This window comes from Amphiura filiformis, chromosome 13, assembly GCF_039555335.1.
Source record: "Amphiura filiformis chromosome 13, Afil_fr2py, whole genome shotgun sequence".
Classification (NCBI taxonomy): Eukaryota; Metazoa; Echinodermata; class Ophiuroidea; order Amphilepidida; family Amphiuridae; genus Amphiura; species Amphiura filiformis.
Window position 1 is genome coordinate 34,251,173 of NC_092640.1, and position 22,194 is coordinate 34,273,366.

The window sequence follows — 22,194 nt, forward strand, 5'->3', positions numbered from 1 at the left end:
AACGTACGTCCGATGTCTACGTTTAGAAATCGCAATGTCTCTAATAATATTTTTAAACATTAATTTTTATAATCATAACATTAGTGTTTCACATAATAATTCGAATAAAGTTTAAAGAGTGAAATTTAGCAACCGGGGACAAATACAGGTATCTTCGCAAAAGATGCCGTATTTTGTAATCTTCAATCTTGTGATTGAAAACAAAGAAGCTAAAGGAACTGAAACTTACTGTTAACTGATCAGAACCATTTTTTTAAATTTTTTTATGACAAGCAAACTTCTTTTTGACTCAGGGTGTAATACAATCAAAATATGTCTTTAAATAGTATTACAATTCGTAGAACAATAATAATAATAATAATAATAATAATAATAATAATAATAATAATAATAATAATAATAATAATAATAATAATAATATAATAATAATAATAATAATAATAACAACAACAACAACAACAACAACAACAACAACAACAACAACAACAACAACAACAACAACAACAACAACAACAACAACAACAACAACAATAATAATAATAACATTAAAATCATTAAAATGACTACTGATTAAAAGCAAAGAGGGTTTCATGCATCAAAGCATGTTTGTTTCATTCAAGTTATTAAAACTAACTTGGCGTAATTGGATACTATAGTTTCTGTATTATGTTTTTTCCTTGTTTCATGATTAACGTTTTGAGGAAAATTGTAATTATAAACAAGCGAAATACATCATCGTTACCATGGTCACCCCGTATTAATAAGCATTGTGCTACGAAGTAAACCTGTACTAAACACAGCCAAATTAAAAAGTCTCCAGTAGTTCCATCCCCATTTAATCCGAGTCTGATGAGTTTATGGCAAAATAATTTACATAATAATTTTCTATACACTTTCCTTCGAAGGTTGATACCAAATTTGATATCAAAAGTTTAATCATCGTGAACACAGGAGCCGTTGTTTGGAAATTCGTGCAATTTTAAAAATGACAAATTACGAATTTACCACGCAAAAGTCAATGAATGGTATCAGCTTATTATGTGGCCTGAAGCAACCCGTACAGGAATCATTGTACACTTGCCTGCGCACAATTGAAAGAGCGGGTAATTGATTTGCATTTTGACATGCATGGGTAAACCTTTAACCTGCTGGCCTATTCAGGCGACGTAATTCTTGGCACTCACGCTAGCTCCGCTACGTGATACAATTATTAACTATGTCATTTTTAAAATTGCACGAATTTCCAATCAACGGTTCCTATGCTCACGATGGTTAAACTTTTAATATCAAATTTGGTATCAACCTTCGGAGGAAAGTATATAGAAAATGATTATATGATTTGTTTTGCCATAAACTCATCAGATTCTGATTAAATGTGGATGGAACTAATGGAGACTTTTTAATTTGGCTGTGTTTAGTTTGGTACTATGCTTATATTTTGTTCACAGCTTCAAAATGTGAATTGCACACATTCCTAACTTTGCAATATGAATATTGTTTAATATTACAATACTACAATTATGTAGGCCGGCTGCCGGTTTTGCTACTACACGTACTCTGTATTTTGTCAGGTAAGTTACCTATTCAAAACAACTCCCTCTTCACAGCGCCTTTTACCACAATATACGAGTTTACTTTGTTCAGGGAAGCAAAATTACAAGTCTTTTACACTATTAATGGGAGGACTTGTCGGTGTAGTGGTTGATGCACTCGCCTCCCACCACAGCGGCCCGGGTGTGATCATATGGGGTATAATCTTCTTCCACGGTAAACCAAACAGCTTCCGTGGTAAACCGTATAGCGCCATCACTTGATGAAAGTACGTTATTAGTAGGCGTGAGTTAAAAGCTATCTGGGCTAGAACCATTGCGACTGTAGGGGTGAGCTTGCCTACTGGTAAAAACAAATACTCGTGGCGGTTCATAATACACGTGTAGTTTAGTGTTCGTTAATACTGCTGTTTTCTTCGTTTTTTACCAAATTGTTCATTTCAAAAATACCAAATGACATTTTCAATAACTTATCCTTCACTTTTTTTTACACTTGCGCTGCAATGTCAATATAGACCTATAGGCTATATAGCCTTTAACATGACATATTAGTTGATCAAATATGAATTGAAGTGTATTTGAATCATTCAATCAAATACAAGATTAATATTCAGCTACAAAAGCGTATAATGTCGGTAATATATAATGTTAATTTCTGTTAAGAAATGTACATGAAATAAAAAAAAATTGCACACTTTCGGATAAAAATTTGAAAAAAAAAAGTGATGGTTAGGGCCTAAGTTAACATTTAATGTTTACAAAAACTCATTTTAAATTTTTTGCTAGTCTTTAAAAAAATTTCAGCCCTAAAATGAACTAAATCTCAAAACTTTTACTGATTAGACACTTAAAAGTGACCAACTCATAAGCATTTTGGATTGTCTTCACACCTAAATAACATATTTTAACTCCCATGACCACCAAACACAATTAAGTCAGATCTCGATTGCTATATCATAAACCTTTCCAGTATAGTTTAAATAGGCAAATTAATATAATACTTAAATGCTATTTTATTACTTTGTTATTAACTGAAAATCTAAAATAATATAAAATCGTATATGATGCCTTAAATTAAAGTTTAAAACGTTCTTCCAATACGGATTAAAAAGTCCCTAACATCTCAGACAACACGCCCCCCCCCCACACACACACCCCTACACACCCTACACCAACAACCACATGCGAAGTCTTGGTGCAAGTCTACCTTGTACATCGTGCACCCGTGCGTGCACCATCCAGCATTGCCCCGCTAAAATACACAACCCTATTATGAGCAATGGAATAGCCCGTCAATCATGGTTGCTCCTGGCAGGAAGATTATACCCGATCTGACGCGGTTGCTCATGGAAGACAAGAAGGATTATACTCATTTTCGGTGTGATTCCCCGCATTTGCGCAAGTGAGCATGGTTGCCTATCCATGAGTGTCCTTGCAGGTTTCATCGGTTTTATGGTTTTCCTCCGGCATTCTAAAATCAGACTCCTTCCCATATTCCTGTCTTGTCGCATCAGGTTAACCATGTGTGACCAAGTAACACGTTCCTAACATAATTTCTAATGCTGAAAGAACCAAGTGTTGTGTGGGTGTGTGTTGAAAAAAGTACTACGAATTAAGTACGAATTAAACTGTTCATGTTAGGGGGACTAACCAAGCCGAAAAATGGATACAAAAAAGCACATGTACGTACTAATTGGTTTATTTCATAATGCAGATAAAATCGCTTTGGATTTTGTTTAGTTACATTGGCATATATCATGGACACAAAATGAACAAAACGATGTCACAACAACACGTATAGGGTAAAATAAATCTGAGCTTTGTTTTCAAATTTTTGATATATTGACAGCGTTGGCCATGGTGCATAGCCACTTATGTGTTCTGATAGAAAGACCAGATCCTTCAAGAGGCGGTGCCTTAAGATGGTCTCTGCCATTTGCAGAATTATGCCTGTGTCAACGCATGGTAGCACCTGTACTCAAGTCACCGTGTCCACAAAGGGTAGATGGGGATCTGTGGTTTGTTGATGACCCACGAACGCTTACCATGCGACATAACTGGAAGAAGGATATACTTGACGAACTTTTGAACCGCACACATAGATGTAAACCGATATTCATTTATTACGGTAGCAGTAGCAGTAGTATCTAGTAGTAGTTAAAACAACCTCAGTGCTTTATTGTGAGTTGTGCTTGTCATAATTCTGCTCCTGATATCTATGCTACTAAAATAATGAGCGTCTGTGGGGGTCTGTCTGTGTGTGTGTGGGTGTGGGTGGGTGTCTGTCTGTCTGTCTGTCCGGCAATGCGTTTCGCCGCGCTTTGACGCATCGATCCGATATTTCGGATATGGATTGGTATCGGGAAAAAAATGTTAACCGGTTGGTTTTAGAAGTCATCGGAGGTCAAGGTCAAAGGTAACAATTTTAGACTTTGACCGATCGGGCTCAAACATGGTGGATGAGATCCTCGCTACGAGGGGACTATATTGCGAGGTCAAAGGTGATGACCGAGGGTTCCAATGTCAAACTTTGTCCGATCGGGCTTAAACTTGGTGGGTGGAATCCTTCGTATGAGGGGAACACGTAAAAAAATATAATCGAGGTCATCCGAGGTCAAATGTCATCCAGGGCCTAAATTTTTAACTTCGCCCTATCTGCCTTAAACTTGGTGAAAGTAATTCTCCATATCACTGGAGCATGAACAAACTCAAACCAAGGTCACTCGAAGTCAAAGGTCATATGGGGTCAAACGTTAAAGTATGCCCAATCGGGCTTAAAGTGGTAAAAGGAATCCGAAATATGACAGAAACATGTCAAAAGGTTAAAAGGGTCATCAGGGGTCAAACAACATTGCCATCAGTTACTCTCACAGCTACAGGTGAACTAGTAACATATAAAACTCACATTTTAAATCCAATGAATGTCTAGTTTTAATGCTTTGTTTTTGTTTATTCTATTTTGGTGTTTTTTACCAGTCTTAATTGTTAATTTTTTTGTTCTGTACTTAAGGACCCCTTTGGAAATAGGTTTTTAAGCTTAAAGGGCTCTCCTTGGCATGGTGTTATGGATTAGATATGTTTAAAAAAATTTGTATGTTTATAATATGTGACCGTATACGACGAATGAACCGTAAATTCCTCCCCCGGTCAATTTTGTTTTATTTCGTGCTTAGAAAATATATATCATAAGCTTTAAAAGGGTATATCATTTGACTTCAAAGATATCCAGAAGCGGGGTTATGGTTTGTTGAACTTTGCTCCTTCAACAAAATGGTAGCTTTTTCGTTTCTACATGCGTGTCTTTTTCCACACTGCTGTTAGGCCTAATAATTTCAAACAGTCATAATTGGCGGTCATTTCAAATCATCCCCAAGGCAACGAGGTTCAATTGTAAAATACAATGCTTTGTAAACCACCACATGAACAGGATTTAGCCAAAGCAAACAAAGACCAGAGCTATTAAGAATTCTATAGACATCTAATGTAGAAGCTTATTATCCTCTTCAACAATAGGATTATTGATTGGTTTAAAACTGTTTGACTATTAAAATAAGATACATGTGGCGCCAACTTGAGGTACCAATGAATGCGACCTTCATACACATTTTACACGGTAACTCAGAATACTATTAGGACATTTACGGCTCATTCGTGCTGTACGGTCACATTTGTTTGTTTGTTTTACCTGTAAGTGCAATATAATTTTTGTAATGTATATCCATTTGTAACATGCTGAATGAAAAAAACAAAACAAATTATCTTCATCATTCTCTAATAAAAGTCAATGTCTGTGTTCACATGGTGTATCACGATATGGTGTTCGCACTGAGCCTATACCGATATACACCCCTGGATGTAAATTCCTGATGGAATGGTAAAATGGGGGTGGGGGTGGGCAAGAAAATGTGTGCACGCCAAAAAAAAAAAGGGGGGGGCAATTTTTGGGAAGCCGAGGGGGGGGCCAAACTATTTTTAGAAAATAATACTAAACTTGAAACCTATTTATTTACTTCAATATCATCTATAATACCTTTAATCAGTTTTAATCAACTTTTCAACATCAAAACATTGCTGGAAAATAACGAAACAAACTTTCTTATGATCTCATGAAAAACCTGTACAAAAGTGGCAGCGCTGTGCTTAATTAGCTAATTATGACGTCAGTCCTTGACGACCACCATAACAACAGATGACGCCCGGGGTATTTGAACTCTTTTTAAAACATGTGATGCATAACAAGTGATCAAGGTTATGAATTGTGATACTAGAGGAATAAAGCTATCACCCGATTACAACGGATTATTAATTGTTATGCGATTATGTTATTTGCCACGATCCAAAAGAGATAAATTCCATTCAGTTAATATCATGCGGCCTCACTATAGGGATTTCCTATCTAGCAGCGCATTATAGTTTAATTTCGACTTCCAAAATTGCTCAGTTTTAATATCAGATCAGGCTCAAAATGCCAAAAATTACCGATCACCAGAAGGGAATGATAGAAGCATATCTTGGTGAAGGAAATTCTAACCGTAAAATTGCAAGATTATTGAATATTGACGAGGGATCTGTTCGATATAATTTGAGAAAAAAAGGAGATTCATGGCTCAATGGACAATCGCCCGAAATCTGGACGGCCGAAAAAAACAACACCAAGATAATAATAGCAACCGAACTCAAATAGCGTTTGCATGAAACATTGTTGCTGATGACTAGCAGTGCAGTCGGGATAACTGTAAGTCGATCATGACAACTTTTTGATAGCAACAGGGTATTGATGTCATAATGAGCCTCGTTAAACAGCGCCGCCTCTTTTCTCAATGGAATTTTACTGTGTAATTTACCGCAAAATAAGAATATTTTGTCTTTATTTATTTTTGTAATAAATGAGGGTTCCAAGTTCCTGCAATTATGATTATTATTGATTAAAGGGTTTATATTTTAGTGACAGTTAGGTTTGATACGTTTTCCATCTGTAGTATCATTACAATTTAACATTTTCTGCGGTTATAGAGGGTGCGGAAAAACATTTCGTCAGGAGAGTATATCTAGACCATAAGGTTGCAAATTGAGATCCCAAAAATGTTGACACGCCGTCATATTTATTACCTACATAAACAAGACGATGGCACCACTTGAGTTCGAGCCTGCAAACCCCAGCAGCAACTTCATGATCATGAGTCGAAGCCCGTACCACTGAGCCACATTGCCTTGTATAAACCATGGTTGAAGTTAAAGAAAGGTGACCTGTTATATTGGGAAAATGGAAATCTTGGAAATTGACGTATAACATAAAATGTTGTCCCTTTCAAGCATTCATGCAAAAAGAACACGTAAATGTTTCTTGTAAAAGAGACTAATTCCCTATGGAATTCATTTCATTTCATTTCATTCGGCTGCGAAGCAGCGGCTGCAAAAGATTTCTCCATGTACTACGAGTTGAAGCCAAAGTGGTAATGGCATCTGGCAGTAAAAAGTTGTCGAAATCCCCCGAAATAATCTCAAGCGTAGTATACCACAGTTATTTTAATTCAACAGTTTTTTGATGATTTCTTCGGAAATATACTGGTTTGAAACGTCTAATTTCAATATGTTATTGAGAAAAATATGAGCTTTCACCTGCATTTTGATGGTTTAAATTAGGCTTTCAATCATTAAAACTTCATAACAGATCGAGAAAACTTACACAAAACTTATTTGTTTCTCATTGTAGGTGTTTGTTCTAATGAATGGAATGGAAATTGCTACAATTATGTTAACATTTCTAAATCATGGTCTGATGCTGAAATGTACTGCATCAGTCAGTATGAAGCCCATCTTGTGAGCATTCATTCTTCTGCAGAACATATTGCTGTCAAGGAACATATTGGCGATAATGACGTAAGTAAGCTTCTTCATATTGAAGTGGGTATTGTTACGAGTCGTACTTGACTCAAGGCCAAAATCACCTTTTACCCGAACTCACACGAATGCACAACACAAATACACTGTTCGTTTAAGCTAACAAAATTTAAGTCTTTAATTGAAAGCAAGTTTCGTTTGGTACAATATAATGATGTAATATACCCCTATTCACTTGTCCTGCGACAATCAGCGAAGTCCTTTGTACACTTGCATTGATAACTCCTTGCGTATAAAATCCTTACACGAAAATGGTATAAATCCTTACACGAAAATGGTGTTCTCCAAACACGTTTACAACTCTTTGCGCAATTCTCCTATAACTAAACTCCTTGCTCCGTCCTCCTATGCTAAACTCCTTGCGCCGTTCTCCTATGCTAAACTCCTTGCGCCGTTCTCCTATGCTAAACTCCTTGCGCCGTTCTCCTAATTTAACTCCTTGCGCTGCTTTCTCCAAACTTGGTGCTATTTCCACCTTTCACACAATATCTTCAGGAAGCAGGACTGCGATGCAGTTGTCCCCACTTATTTTGACAGTTGCGTTGAATCAAAATACCAGGCTTCAGCAAGTCGACAGAAGAATATATTTCCTTTCTTGGAAGAATAACGTTCTTTGACATATTCTAGATCTTCTCCGACAACACCGGTAAATAGTAGTACTTTGACTACATAAAATATTTCTGGTTTGTAATTTCCTTTCTTTCAAGGAATTGGACTGTAAGCATAGCCCAGATCAACACTATCAACTGTGACAATAATTGTGTTTACATTTCTTATATATCAAGCATGGGAAAAACCCCATTCTATTATGGGCCATTTACTACCTTCACATTATGCTCAATCTGGGAAATTCCAAAGTCTTAATTATAACATTAACCTTTCACATGACATCACTTCCTGAGGGAAATCCCATTACATCACTTCCTGAGGGGAATCCATATATGATGTCATCTCTTTACAATCTGAAGGGGGTTTCCAAATATTCCAAATTAGATATGATTCAACTTGTTTTGCTCAATTTGAGAGGGAATTCCCTAAAATGTCATCACTCATGTAACTTTGTAAACAAAGATAAATCATCAAATTAAATTACTCAGGGCACATCACACCTCCCCTTAAAAGAAGAAAAGTTTGAATGTAATGAAAACTTTCTTAAATGTTTTCTTCTGTTACATCAACTTCAACATAATATTAACTTCGAGTGCTTAACTCAACATACACAGTGACTACTTGTCACACAAGTTCCTTCTTAAAGGAATTTTTGTTTGTCAATTTTATGCAATTCTGGACAAGGCATCAGCCATTACATTGTCTTTTCCCTTAATATGTTTGATGTCCAGATTGTACTCTTGCAAGGTCAAACTCCACCTCACCAGTCTTTGGTTTTTGTTCTTCATCCTGTTGATGAAGGTGAGGGATTGTGATCTGTGAAAACAAGCACAGGGTATACTGTGGTACCCAAATACACATCAAAATGTAGCAGTGCTAATAGCAAAGCTAGACACTCCTTCTCAATTGTGGAGTAATTTCTCTGGTGCTTGTTGAATTTCCTTGAAAAGTAACAAATGGGGTGATCTATTTGATCTTCACCCTCTTGCATCACAACACCTCCACAGCCTATGCCACTGGCATCAACAGTCAACTTAAACTGCTTCTGAAAATCAGGTGCAGTAAGTACTGGTGAACTCATGAGTATAGATTTGACTTTGTGAAAAGCATTTTCACACTGTTCTGACCAAATGAATTTTGCATCTTTCTTCAACAAATCAGTCAAAGGACTTGCTATCTCTGAAAAGTTTGGACAGAACTTTCTATAATAGCCAACCATTCCTAGAAATCTCATGAGTGCCTTCTTGTTTACAGGTGTGGGGTATTGCTCAATTGCTTCAACTTTGGCTTTGATAGGTTTCACCTGACCTTGACCTACAACATATCCCAAGTATGTGACTGTGGCATGGCAAAACTCACTTTTTACCAGATTGACTGTTAACTGTACTTCAGACAGCTTCTTAAACAATTGATGGAGTTGTTCCATGTGTTGTTCCCAAGTTTGACTGTAAACAATCAAATCATCTACATACGCTTCACATCCCTCTATGTCTGCCACAATTTGATTTACCATTCTCTGAAATAAATTATTTTGAACTACAATCTAGGCAACTGGACTTACGTTTTTGAGTGGGACATTTTCACGTTCTATCCTGAACGCATCATCAGTAATTACTGTCTAGCATGTAATTGATCTCATTTTTGAGATGTTCCATTTTCAATGGATTGACTCTGTAAGGATGCTGCTTGATTGGTTTTGTATCACCAACATCTACATCATGAAATGCAGCATTTGTTCTACTTGGCGTATCAGGAAATATATTGTCAAATTTGTGAATCAAATTTGCAATTTGACTTTGTTGATCTTGAGAAAGATGACCTAACTTTGAGTCCAAATTAATGAGCACATCAGAATTGTTCAATTTTACATTATACTCTTTGTGCTCCAGCTCTTTATCCTTGTCAAGTGTGACATTAGAATTGTCATCTTTACTCTTGTCTACATTGGCGATTTTGTCTACATCGGCATGTTTGTCTACATTAGCATGTTTTACTGTACACACAGGTTTTGGACTGCCACTGTCACTTCTTTCAACATACTCTTTGAGCATATTTATGTGGCATAACTGCCTGCTCTTGCGTCTACCAGGAGTCTTGATAATATAATCTACTTCACCCACTTTTGACTCTACCTCACATGGGCCATGATATCTGGCTTGTAATGGGTGTCCTGGAATTGGAAACAATACTAGAACTTTGTCACCTGGTTTGAACACTCTTTCTCTGGCATGTTGATCATACCATTGTTTCATTTTGGCCTGACCCTGTTTCAAGTTTTCTTTGGCGATATCAGTTGCTCTGTTAAGCCTATGCTTAAAATTGGAGACATAATCCAATAAATTGATATCTGATTTCTCATTGAGCCACTTTTCTTTCAACAACTTTAAGGGCCCGTGCACTGTGTGTCCAAACACTAACTCAAAAGGACTAAATCCTAAAGTTTCCTGAACTGCTTCCCTAGCAGCAAACAACAACAAGTGTACTCCCTCATCCCAGTCCCTCTGAAATTCCAAACAATATGTCCTGATCATGTTTTTCAATGTTTGGTGGAACCTTTCTAGTGCACCTTGTGATTCTGGATGGTATGCACTTGAGGTATACTGTTCTATACCTAATTGATACATGACCTGCTGAAATACTCCAGAAGTAAAGTTTGATCCCTGGTCTGACTGTATGGACTTGGGGAGCCCCACAAATGTGAAGAACTTAGTTAAAGCTTTCACTATGGTCACTGCTTTAATATTTCTCAATGGTATGGCTTCAGGAAAGCATGTTGACGCGCACATAATTGTCAAAAGGTATTGATTACCTGACTTAGTCTTTGGTAGGGGGCCTACACAATCAATAATAACCCTACTAAATGGTTCATCAAAGGCTGGAATTGGCTTCAATGGAGCAGGAGGTATTTTCTGATTTGGCTTCCCTACTACTTGGCATATGTGACATGTTTTGCAATATTCAGAAACATCTTTTCTGAGAGTGGGCCACCAGAAATGTCTCAGAATTCTTTCATGAGTTTTCTTAACACCCAAATGCCCTGTCATGGGACTATCATGTGCTATGTTAATAACTTCAGTGTGGTAGACTTTTGGTACCACAATTTGGTGCACTACCTTCCACTCTTCATCGGCAGGTGCATCAGGGGGGCGCCACTTTCTCATTAGCACATCATCTTGTTTGTAAAAACAGACAGAATTTTGTTCTGCTTCTTCTAGGGTCAATGCCCTTTGATTGATCTCTTTGAGTTCTGGGTCATTTTGTTGCTCCAGAATCAGCTTGTCATGACTTAATGGGTCTCTCAATGTTTCCCCAATTTGTTCATGCTCAGAGGCTGTGTCATTTTGAGGGTCTTTTATCCCCTGGAGAAGGAAGTTTATCTTCTTTCTCATTTAACTTTGACACAAATGTGTCTTCCAAACTGTAGCCTATGTCATCAATTTGGTTGTCCTCAATTGTTTCTACAGAGGCCCTCTTACTCATTGCCCGTGTAACTGCACATGCAGGAAATATCTCCTTTTCTTCACTACTATCATCCTGCAAACAGGGCTTATCTGTAACTATTGGGTCAGGAAAAACCTTCCCTGCCAAGTCATTTCCTAGCAACATGGACACTCCTTTGACTGGCAATTCGTGTCTAACTCCTATGGTTACAGGACCAGAAACTAAGTCAGATGTCAAGTTAATTTTGTGGAGAGGTACATTAAGTATTTCCATCCCTGGATCAAAGCATTACCAGCTGCACTATCCTCATTAAAGGGCAAAGTTCCTTCCAGAATCATAGACCGTGCACAACACGTATCTCGCACAATCTTAATGGGCTTTGGACTACCATTATCACCAAGTGATACTACTCCCTCTAACACAAATGGTTCAAATTCTTCACACACCTTGTCTGTCTCACCTCCCTTTTGTGGGAATTCTTGTTTTTTGATTTGACTGACTTGTTTCTTTGACTCAAGTGACACTGCACATCCTACAGTATTACTAGCAGTTTGCTGCTGTTTTTGTGCATCTTGTTTGGCTTTTAAGCTCCGACACATGGTCACTGTATGTCCTGGTTTCTTACAGAAATTGCAAACTAATTGGGATTTAAATTCAGTCCCACCTGTTGGTCTGGTACCTGAACTCCATGGGGTCCCTCTACCACCAGCACTATGCTGTGAATTAGACCAGGATCTGTGATTAGACTGAGATCTCCCTTCTTGTGTACCACCCTGATTTGCCCTAGGTTGGTTATTGCTGAACCTGTTTGAATAACTTCTGTTATGAACTAAATCTACTCGCATTCAATTTGTGAGTTAAGCCATAGTCGTCCGCCATTGTCGCCGCCTCGTTTAGGGTCTTAATTTTGCTAGCGCTTTCATCCAAATGGGTTTTAATGTGAACGTGGACACATTTCTTGAACTCTTCTATAAGAACTAATTGCTTAAGTTGGCCGAAATCATCTTTGACTTCTTTTGAACCAAGCCACCTGTCAAACATTTGTTCTTTTACTCTAGCAAATTCTACATGGGTTTGATCTGCTTGCTTTCGTGAATCTCTGAATTTTTGTCTATATGCTTCAGGCACCAGCTCATAGGCCTTCAGGACTGCTTGTTTGACTTCTTCATAATTATTACACTTCTCTATTGGTAGAGCTGAGTAAGTCTCCCTGGCCTTCCCCACAAAACTACTTTGCAAAAGTAGGGTCCAATGCTCTTTAGGCCATTTCAAATTTGTAGCTACCTTTTCAAAATGTTGAAAGTACTCGTCAACTTCTTTCTCTTTGAATTTAGGCACAAGCTTTACATACTTTGTAACATCAAACCCTGACTTTGACTTTGAGGAGAAACTTGATGAGTATTTGTCACCTAGTTTTGCTAACTTCTCTTGTTCAAACTCAATTTCTTTTCTTTCAAATGTGCTTCCATATCAATTTTAGCTAGTTTTTCCTTTTCTTCCATAGCCAATCTTTGTTGTTCAAGCACCATCTTTTCGTGGCGTGCTTTGTCTTCCATTTCTAATTTCTTGTTTTCCATGTCTAGCCTTTCTTGTTTTTCTTTATTTTCATTCTCTAATTTGATCATTTCCAGTTTTTCTTTTTGGTCCATTTCTATTTTCTTTTGGTCCATTTCCATTTTCTTCATTTCTAATTGAATTTCCAACTCTTTCAATTTAAATGCTGAGTCCCCACCAATTTCAGTTTCTACTGCAAGTTTCTCTTCCAAATAGGATTCATCAAAAATGTCCTCCCCGACCAAAACATTTTTGATTATTTGCTTTCTTGTAGCTTGCTTTACTTTCAAGTCATAATGTTTGGCAAATGCCAATAAATCAGGCTTCTTCAACTCATCAAACTTCTCCCAATTTATAGTTTCAAGAAACTCTTCTGCTTTGAACTCTGCCATACTGTACTTTCACTTTCAAGACTCAGTATATTAATGTCAACTTTTTACAGTGTATATCCCGGACGACAAGCCCCCAATTTTGTTACGAGTCGTACTTGACTCAAGGCCAAAATCACCTTTTACCCGAACTCACACGAATGCACAACACAAATACACTGTTCGTTTAAGCTAACAAAATCTAAGTCTTTAATTGAAAGCAAGTTTCGTTTGGTACAATATAATGACTACAAATGCACATATACATTAATCAAATATAATCACTCTTTATCTATTTTGTACTTAGCCAGCATTCTTCTTCTTGGTGATCATAAAGTTCTTGTAATGTTCTGGACGACTGATGTAATATACCCCTATTCACTTGTCCTGCGACAATCAGCGAAGTCCTTTGTACACTTGCATTGATAACTCCTTGCGTATAAAATCCTTACACGAAAATGGTGTTCTCCAAACACGTTTACAACTCCTTGCGCAATTCTCCTATAACTAAACTCCTTGCTCCGTCCTCCTATGCTAAACTCCTTGCGCCGTTCTCCTATGCTAAACTCCTTGCGCCGTTCTCCTATGCTAAACTCCTTGCGCCGTTCTCCTAATTTAACTCCTTGCGCTGCTTTCTCCAAACTTGGTGCTATTTCCACCTTTCACACAATATCTTCAGGAAGCAGGACTGCGATGCAGTTGTCCCCACTTATTTTGACAGTTGCGTTGAATCAAAATACCAGACTTCAGCAAGTCGACAGAAGAATATATTTCCTTTCTTGGAAGAATAACGTTCTTTGACATATTCTAGATCTTCTCCGACAACACCGGTAAATAGTAGTACTTTGACTACATAAAATATTTCTGGTTTGTAATTTCCTTTCTTTCAAGGAATTGGACTGTAAGCATAGCCCAGATCAACACTATCAACTGTGACAATAATTGTGTTTACATTTCTTATATATCAAGCATGGGAAAAACCCCATTCTATTATGGGCCATTTACTACCTTCACATTATGCTCAATCTGGGAAATTCCAAAGTCTTAATTATAACATTAACCTTTCACATGACATCACTTCCTGAGGGGAAATCCCATTACATCACTTCCTGAGGGGAATCCATATATGATGTCATCTCTTTACAATCTGAAGGGGGTTTCCAAATATTCCAAATTAGATATGATTCAACTTGTTTTGCTCAATTTGAGAGGGAATTCCCTAAAATGTCATCACTCATGTAACTTTGTAAACAAAGATAAATCATCAAATTAAATTACTCAGGGCACATCACAGTATTCCTAAACTTACTTTTGGTAATAAAAAACCAAAACCTGACAATATATGTATTAAGTTGGCACTCTTTTCTTATCATAACTAACGTACCGCTCGTCTTGAGTCATTGAAATTCCAGTGTAGTAACTGGATTCCTTGCCCCTAGAATATACATAACTTTTGTTACCAGTGTGTTATTAGTTTTTGAGAAAAATGCAAAAATAGCCACAAATTTTTCGGGTGTATTAAGCAATGATAATTTTGGCATGTGAAGTAAGGTCAAGTAACAATTTCTAAAAAAATGTATCATGTGAAGTCTTTTTCGCGATGAAACCGTGAGTAACCCATCAGTTAATTAGTCCGGAAACTACATGATGTACGAAATAATTTATGTTGGAACCCATTATCTGTACAAAGTTAATATATTCTTGCCCTCTATCATTTGCAGGCGTGGATCGGATTGAGTGACCAAACTACTGAAAATACATTCAAGTGGAGTGATGGTACTCAATATGACTACACTAACTGGTACCCTGGCGAACCAAGCAGCCAATATCTTACTGCACAAAGTGATATTGAAGATTGTGTCAGTTTTAGAGATACTTCCGGCGTCTGGAATGACCTTCCCTGTACCGAAAAAAAGAAGTTTGTTTGTAAATAGTAATACTGCCTTTAATAGTTTGCAATTTAAAGCAAATCAAAATTGCCACACCACGTAATATTAATAACCAGAATGTTCATACTTTACTTTTTGTGGTGAGACTGATCACGTCCATTGGTTCAGGTTGTAATTTAAAAAAAGATTGTTTTTCCGACTGATAATTTTTTGTAATTGTTGGACTTTTTAATACGCCTGTTTTGACATAAAAATTAAAATCCGTGCAGCCATTGATTAGCTAATGAGAATGAGTCCCAATGACCCCACCTCTTGTGCACAAACGGGGGATGTGAGTTGTTGATACTTTTACATAGGCCGCCACTAATGCTTCAAAAATTAATGCTGAAAAATAATCATATTGGTGGCTTTGATCAGCTACATGACATTTATTTGAAAATAAATTGCTGCTAATTGTAATTATACAGGCAAATATACGATTTTTCAGTTTTTACCAATTTTGAACATAAAAGTAATTTGAAAAACATATTGTTGTACATATTAGTTTTAAACTACCCATAAGTCTGTGTATATCAATGTTCAAATTCTATATACAAATGTGCACTACTTGAAGAACCATTGTCATTCTAGTAACAGGCTTCTGACAAACATTTATTTAGATAAATGTTGTTTGTAATTGAAGCAGCAGTTAGCACTCTGTACACTCTTTAGGAACCCCTCCATGTACATTAATGGAAAGGTCGGATACAATAATTTATAAACTTATGTTAGTGTAGTTTGTATATGGAGCTATTGCAAAACTGTTGCTGCGACTTTACAAAGTGGTTGGTATTATTATATTTCTATTGGGAAATAAATATTATATAACACAGAATGTGAACAATATTTAACTTTGAAAAACAGATCCTACATTATCAAACAGAAAAGACTTGTCAATTATTCACTAATTTATTTACCATGCATCACTTACTTCGAATGGCGGGCAATTTCAAATTCTTGGTTTATAGTATCTCAGTGCAAATGAGTTAGTGCTTTGAACAGTTAATAAGTACCGAGTGTTGTTCAGATTATATATAATATTAATACGTTTAGTAAATTTAAGTACAGGGTGTCCTATAATGATTAGTTCCCATCCGTGTGACAATTTCTATGATATGTTGTAGTTTCACGTGACCATCAGCATGAGTAAAACTACAATATTTTTTTCCATAGTTTGCACAAAACAAGATCCATCTCTGCTATAAACAGAAAGAGTGCAAATTTACAAACTAATTTTCAACGTTGTATGCCTTTGGTTTTGATAAGTTCCGATGCTAATTATTGTGAGACACCCTGTATACCAATTCTGTAGCATGTATATTATAAAGATAAATAAGTGGTATCTTTCAGATTTTAGTATTTAGTTGTTTTTTTAGCTTAGTTTTTAAGAATTTTGTCGCCATCTTGGATTCCAGTTTATTTTTAGGTGGTTATACACACTCTTGCTATACACCACATATATCTTAATCATAATAATCAAGTTAAAGGTGGATGACCTAATTGATAACCTCGTTCACTCATTTTATCCCATTATAGTTGAGATTTTGGTGTCTGAAGAAAGCTCATATTTATCTCATATCCTCAACAAAATTTAAACAGGTATATGTTCCGCTATAAATACAAAAAGTGGAAAGCTCATTTCCCCGATCGTGACATATCACCCGTTCTTTTCTATGGGCCACGTTTTTGCTTCCAATATCCCAAACCCAATCGCCCGGGCGATTCAGCCTGAACTTGGAATCAGACTGTTTTGACGATAGGCCTCCACGTATTTATTTATAATTTATTACAAGCATATTATGTGGAGCTCTACAAAACACAGAATATCAGAATCAGGACACTTCTCCAAGCGGCGTGCGTTTAATGGCTATTAAACGCACGTCTTGCCTGTACTTATATTGGGAATATCTAATCACCCTTCCTTTTCGAAACAAAAACAAAACAAAAGAGATGCCGATTAAATCCAGATTTTCCCCCAAGTCATACCCAGAAAGTTACCACCACCGCGGTGGTGGTAACTGTTCGCATTTGGTTGAACCCCGTACCAAATGCGAGTACCCTAGCCGGTAAGCCACGCTCTCCATATGAAGCACCATATGAAATGCTGACCACCCACCTTTAAAAGTACATTTATATTCCTATGTATATGAAGACAAGTGTAAGTTAAAATACAGATGACAATTTGAGAAACAGTCTGGTGTCATTTAAATCTGGCTTTTGAAAGTAGTATTAAAAGCTTTTATAAAGGATTTTCACAGTATTTGACGGATTTCACCGTTCAGTTTATTGACTGAACCTTTAATATTGTAAACGTCCAGAGACCACAATAATAATACTTTAATATGGTGTTTTTTCATGACAAAGTATCACAATAAAGCTAGTTAATTAGCAGTACAAAAAAAATTGTTGATTGTTTTTATTATTGTCTTAACCGTAACGCTTGGAGTGCCCAAACCTCTAACTTAACGCTTTTCTTTAACCCCTTTTCTATTCACAGATTATCCATTGGATTTCATTTGTTGAAATTGTGCAGCGATAAACAAATATAACACAATCAAGAAACACTATTTCACTAGCGAAGTTACTAAATGACCACTCAACACTTCAAGTACAGAAGCCAATGAGATTCAGGACAATTTGTATTGATTTGATAATGCGGGCTTCTGTTTTCAATTCAAGAAATTAAAGTTTTGCATTAGCTTTCTTTTACATACATGTTAGTGCCATAAGTGTAATATATCTCGCCACGATATGTTAGGTAAACGGTTCAAAGCAGACTATTACTAGAAATGATGGGTATGCTGTTTAGAACAGGATCAATATTAATTAGTTTAATGTTGTGACACATTTGGGCCTCAACCTCAACCCAACTAACATCTCCACTGAACAACACGCCCATTATTTCTAGCAATGGTTTATTTTTCACCCCTTATTTAATACATCAACTTGCCCGTTGGTCCAGAATGGTCCATTTGTTGTGGATATAACAATATACATGCACATGCCAACATTTCAGCCAGACATGATGCAGTCATGTCTACAGTAGAATTCATCTCGACCTTTGCAGGACTTAACCCCATTAAAAGCTATTAAACCAAGATAACACTCATTGAAACAGCTCAACTGATTAAATCGGATCTTCTCTGGCTGTGCACATGTGACTGTTTTCATGTGCGATATCGCAATAAAGTTTGCGTATTATAGCTTCAGTTGGGTAACCGATTATAAAGGAAACGAAAGGAAACAATGGTATGTGTACTTTTGTTCACGAAATGAGACAAAGACCTGCTTTTGTTAACCAGCATTCTTCAAAATGAGCAACATAATGATTGTTGACTTAACACGGTTTGGAAATAATTTCTTCATATTTTTGGTGTTATCTGTCGTTTACATATCCTTCCTAAAACACAAAAGTGCGACCCTCTCCAAACATCTAAATTAGCTAAAAATTTAGGACATGTTACAAAACTTTATTTTCTAGAACCTATTTAGAATAATTTAAATGTAGCTTTTACCGGTTTTTTGTGGCATCCTTCAGAAGTGAGCGGTCCGATACCAATATTTTCGGTCAAATCTCCATTCAATTAACACGGGGAGTTGGCTAGCTATGCCTTGCCCTCACTCATATTTTACAAAAGTGCGACCATTTCTGAACATCTAACCTAGCTGTAATTTTAGGTCATGTTAGAGAAATATATTTGCTAGAAGTTTTGGAGAATAAATAAAATATTGGCTGGTTATTTTTCACACAGTGATGTTAACTAGGCAAGTGTCCATTCTCCCAACATACATCATTTGTATAGGTCACGCGTCAATGGTGAGAGCACTGTGTATTGTGTATAGGAAAACGGACAGTAACTGCAGTATGACAACGTTTTCCCATATTTTGCGTGATCATTCCTATGTTGTCAGTTTGATGAATGCCTTCCAATGTGATTTTACTTACAATAGGAGAGTAACGTTAACGATCACTAATATTATTTGTTAGACAGTTTATATCCCAGGTCCTGTATGTATTGATTCAACAGGTCCAACATTAAAACACATTTGGTGTGTCCGGAGTAACACCTTGTAAATCTAACAGGCAAAATAGTTCCATTGCTAACGATATTATTTTCAACTGCACTTTTTTCTAGCGCTGAGTTCAGGCCAAGTTCTTTTGCACCTGTATAGCTTTTGCACCTGTAGCCATAGAAACATACGAGGCAAGTATGAACTACTACGCTCTTCAAATATTCTTGAGCTGTCCTGTATGTAGAACTAGAACCTTAAGGGTAAACACAATTGATTTTCAAGGCTTGATTCCATAGGGGCGTAAGTTAATAATGGAAACAGCCATGCAGAAAACTCGACCACGCGTGCAATAGTGTATCAATCTGAACTAGGGCCACGGACAAACAGCGGCTCGTGAGTCATCCTATATGTTGCAGGGATAGGGAGGGGCGACCATGATAGGACCATATGGGCTGATGGGGGGGGGGGGGGATTGTGGGCAGCCGTTTTCGGCAATGTTCCTTTGGATTTTCCTTTGGATTTTCTAAATTTTCAATTTTTAAAATCATCCTGGATGATATCTGTCGTGAAATAAATCAATGCTTATAGGCTATAAGTATAATAGGCCTAGTAGGCCTATTAATACCCTGATTATGCAATATATACAACAATAACTACAACAACAATAACAAAACCAACAACCAATAGGGCCCTATTTTGTTAATCTAATTTGTAAAAATATATTCATAGGCCGCGCCTATTAGACTAGTATAGGCCTAAAAATTCCTGAATTATATAATGAAAAAAAAAACGGGCAAAAACAATCAATCGCTGCAGTCAGAAAGAAAGAAACAAACAAGAAAAAAGAAAAAAAGTGAGAGAAAACTAAACTAAACTAAATGGAATGGACCACATAGGGACTCGAACACGTAGCAAAGTTTTCCAGCTCAAAACTATAGTATTATATAGTCGAGCGTGAGTCCAACGCGCTAACCGATTGAGCCACTGAGGGACACATGAAATTAATTGATCTCAAACTGACTATTATCGAATAGTGCATAACAGGCTCTTATGATAAACAAGCTCATTACCGCTGTACATGTCGGAGGTATCGATGGCGAAAAACCTCGTTTTTTTGCAAAAGTAGCTTAAATTTGGAGTGAAATTCAAATGGTAAATTAAGCGACAGACATTTGAGGCAGTTAGTAATCAAAATTAACGTTCCACAATCCAGATATCGATAATGTAACAAAACAGTGTTTTGTGGTACAAGATTCTCGAAAATTGTTCCCCAAAACGGGCTAATAAAATTTAATCGGTACTGTATTTGGTTCTTCCCCATGGCAGCATTATTTCTTTGGTCGATTTGTAGTACAATACAAAAAAGGAGAAAACAATCACTCGGCGTGGTTTCATACGGAGCGAACATTTGAAAAAAAACTGCATGGAACGCGTTTTTGATCTTGTGAACATGGTGCGTAAAAATGATTTAAACGAATGATTTTCAAACGGATTCTAAAAATTTGTATAAACACACAAAAATAATGTAAAGATACATTCATGCACTAACTTTTGACTCACTGCGATATTTGATTGCTGAGAAAACGCGGTTTTAGAGAACAACTTTATACGTCTTTTATACGTTTTTTATACGTTTCTTCGTGTAACCTTAAATGGTTCTACAAAAGTTCGAAAAAGGTCATGCAGAACAAGTTTAGACCTGAAAATGTTACATGTATAATAATTATGTAAAGGACAGAAAGATTCAGTTTAGGCTACAATAATTATCATCTTAATTTTTTGTTTATATTATATCACAATATCACTTTTGATTGCTTTTATTAAATGTCGTTTTCGAACTGCATGGAATCTTTCAATACATAATACCAAGCTCGATCATTTAAAGATTCCCGCTTAAAGGGACAATCAGAGTTTTCCTGTATAAAATAGTTTGTCTAAGTACTCCTGCCACTAAGAGATCAACAAGCATAAAAGGTGAATTTGGTCATATTAATGCCTATTCCATAGCATTGCAAATAACTGGTTCTGTAAATCCTATGTCTATTATTGCATCGACTGCTCGCGTTTGTATATTAACCATAGTTTATGAATTCGACAACCTGACAACCTTGAAGAAAGTAGAGAATTGAAGTAAGTACACATCTTATCCTACATTAATTAGTAATGTCAGATTTGTGTTTGTCATACTTGTTCCAAAAATACTAAACTTTAATTATGAGGAATTTAAGGGTATTCTAGTAAAATCATGGATTGTGACTTTAACCTCCGTATAAAATTACCCATTGGTCAAGTCTGAACCAGCCCAGAGTTTTAAGATCACCATGCTACTGATTTCTTAAGGTGGTATTGGAGGCATTTTCTAGAAATTAGGAAATAGTTTGAGTTTAACAGATTAATTGAGTAGGGTAAAGTACACTTATCACTAATATCAGTATGCCTTTTTTGGAACAAATCGGACATACGGATTCCATAATACATAAATTTATATTTACTTTGTATCCTATTGTTTTTGTCAATAATCAATATAGTTAATGAGCTAAAAGGACTGGAAAGGCTCATTAATATGTAATTTTTTTTCAAATATTTTGCTAAAAATCAATGCATGGGTACTTTTATTTTGCATACTTTTGCCCTGAGACTTGGTCAAAGTGTTTCTAATATGTTCTAATGCATTACATAGTGAAGCCGCCCCTTAATTTGCATAATTAATGAGCTGATTTGCATCAATGCTAATTAATTATGCAAATATGCAAATTAGGGAGCGGCTTCACTATATAAGACATTAGAACATATTCGAAACACTTTGATCAAGTTTCAAGGCAAAAGTAC

At 36.4% G+C, this 22,194-nt stretch overlaps 1 protein-coding gene across 1 annotated transcript; it reads left to right on the plus strand.

Annotated features, from left to right (window-relative positions):
• Positions 1-1,463: 1,463 nt before the first annotated feature.
• LOC140167261 (C-type lectin mannose-binding isoform-like) lies at positions 1,464-17,663 on the plus strand. Its single transcript, XM_072190599.1, has 4 exons — positions 1,464-1,571; positions 3,400-3,654; positions 7,264-7,430; positions 15,145-17,663. Exons 2-4 carry the CDS (start codon positions 3,408-3,410, stop codon positions 15,355-15,357), a joined length of 627 nt encoding a protein of 208 aa, XP_072046700.1. The 5' UTR covers positions 1,464-1,571; positions 3,400-3,407; the 3' UTR covers positions 15,358-17,663.
• Positions 17,664-22,194: the final 4,531 nt, after the last annotated feature.

What these genes read in the sequence shown, in the direction of transcription:
- LOC140167261 (XM_072190599.1), top strand. Translation starts at nt 3,408, where the DNA reads ATGGTGCATAGCCACTTATGTGTTCTGATAGAAAGACCAGATCCTTCA. An exon ending in TTTGAACCGCACACATAGAT is followed by an intron (nt 3,655 to 7,263) that starts GTAAACCGATAT and finishes TTCTCATTGTAG; the next exon opens with GTGTTTGTTCTAATGAATGG. An exon ending in AACATATTGGCGATAATGAC is followed by an intron (nt 7,431 to 15,144) that starts GTAAGTAAGCTT and finishes TATCATTTGCAG; the next exon opens with GCGTGGATCGGATTGAGTGA.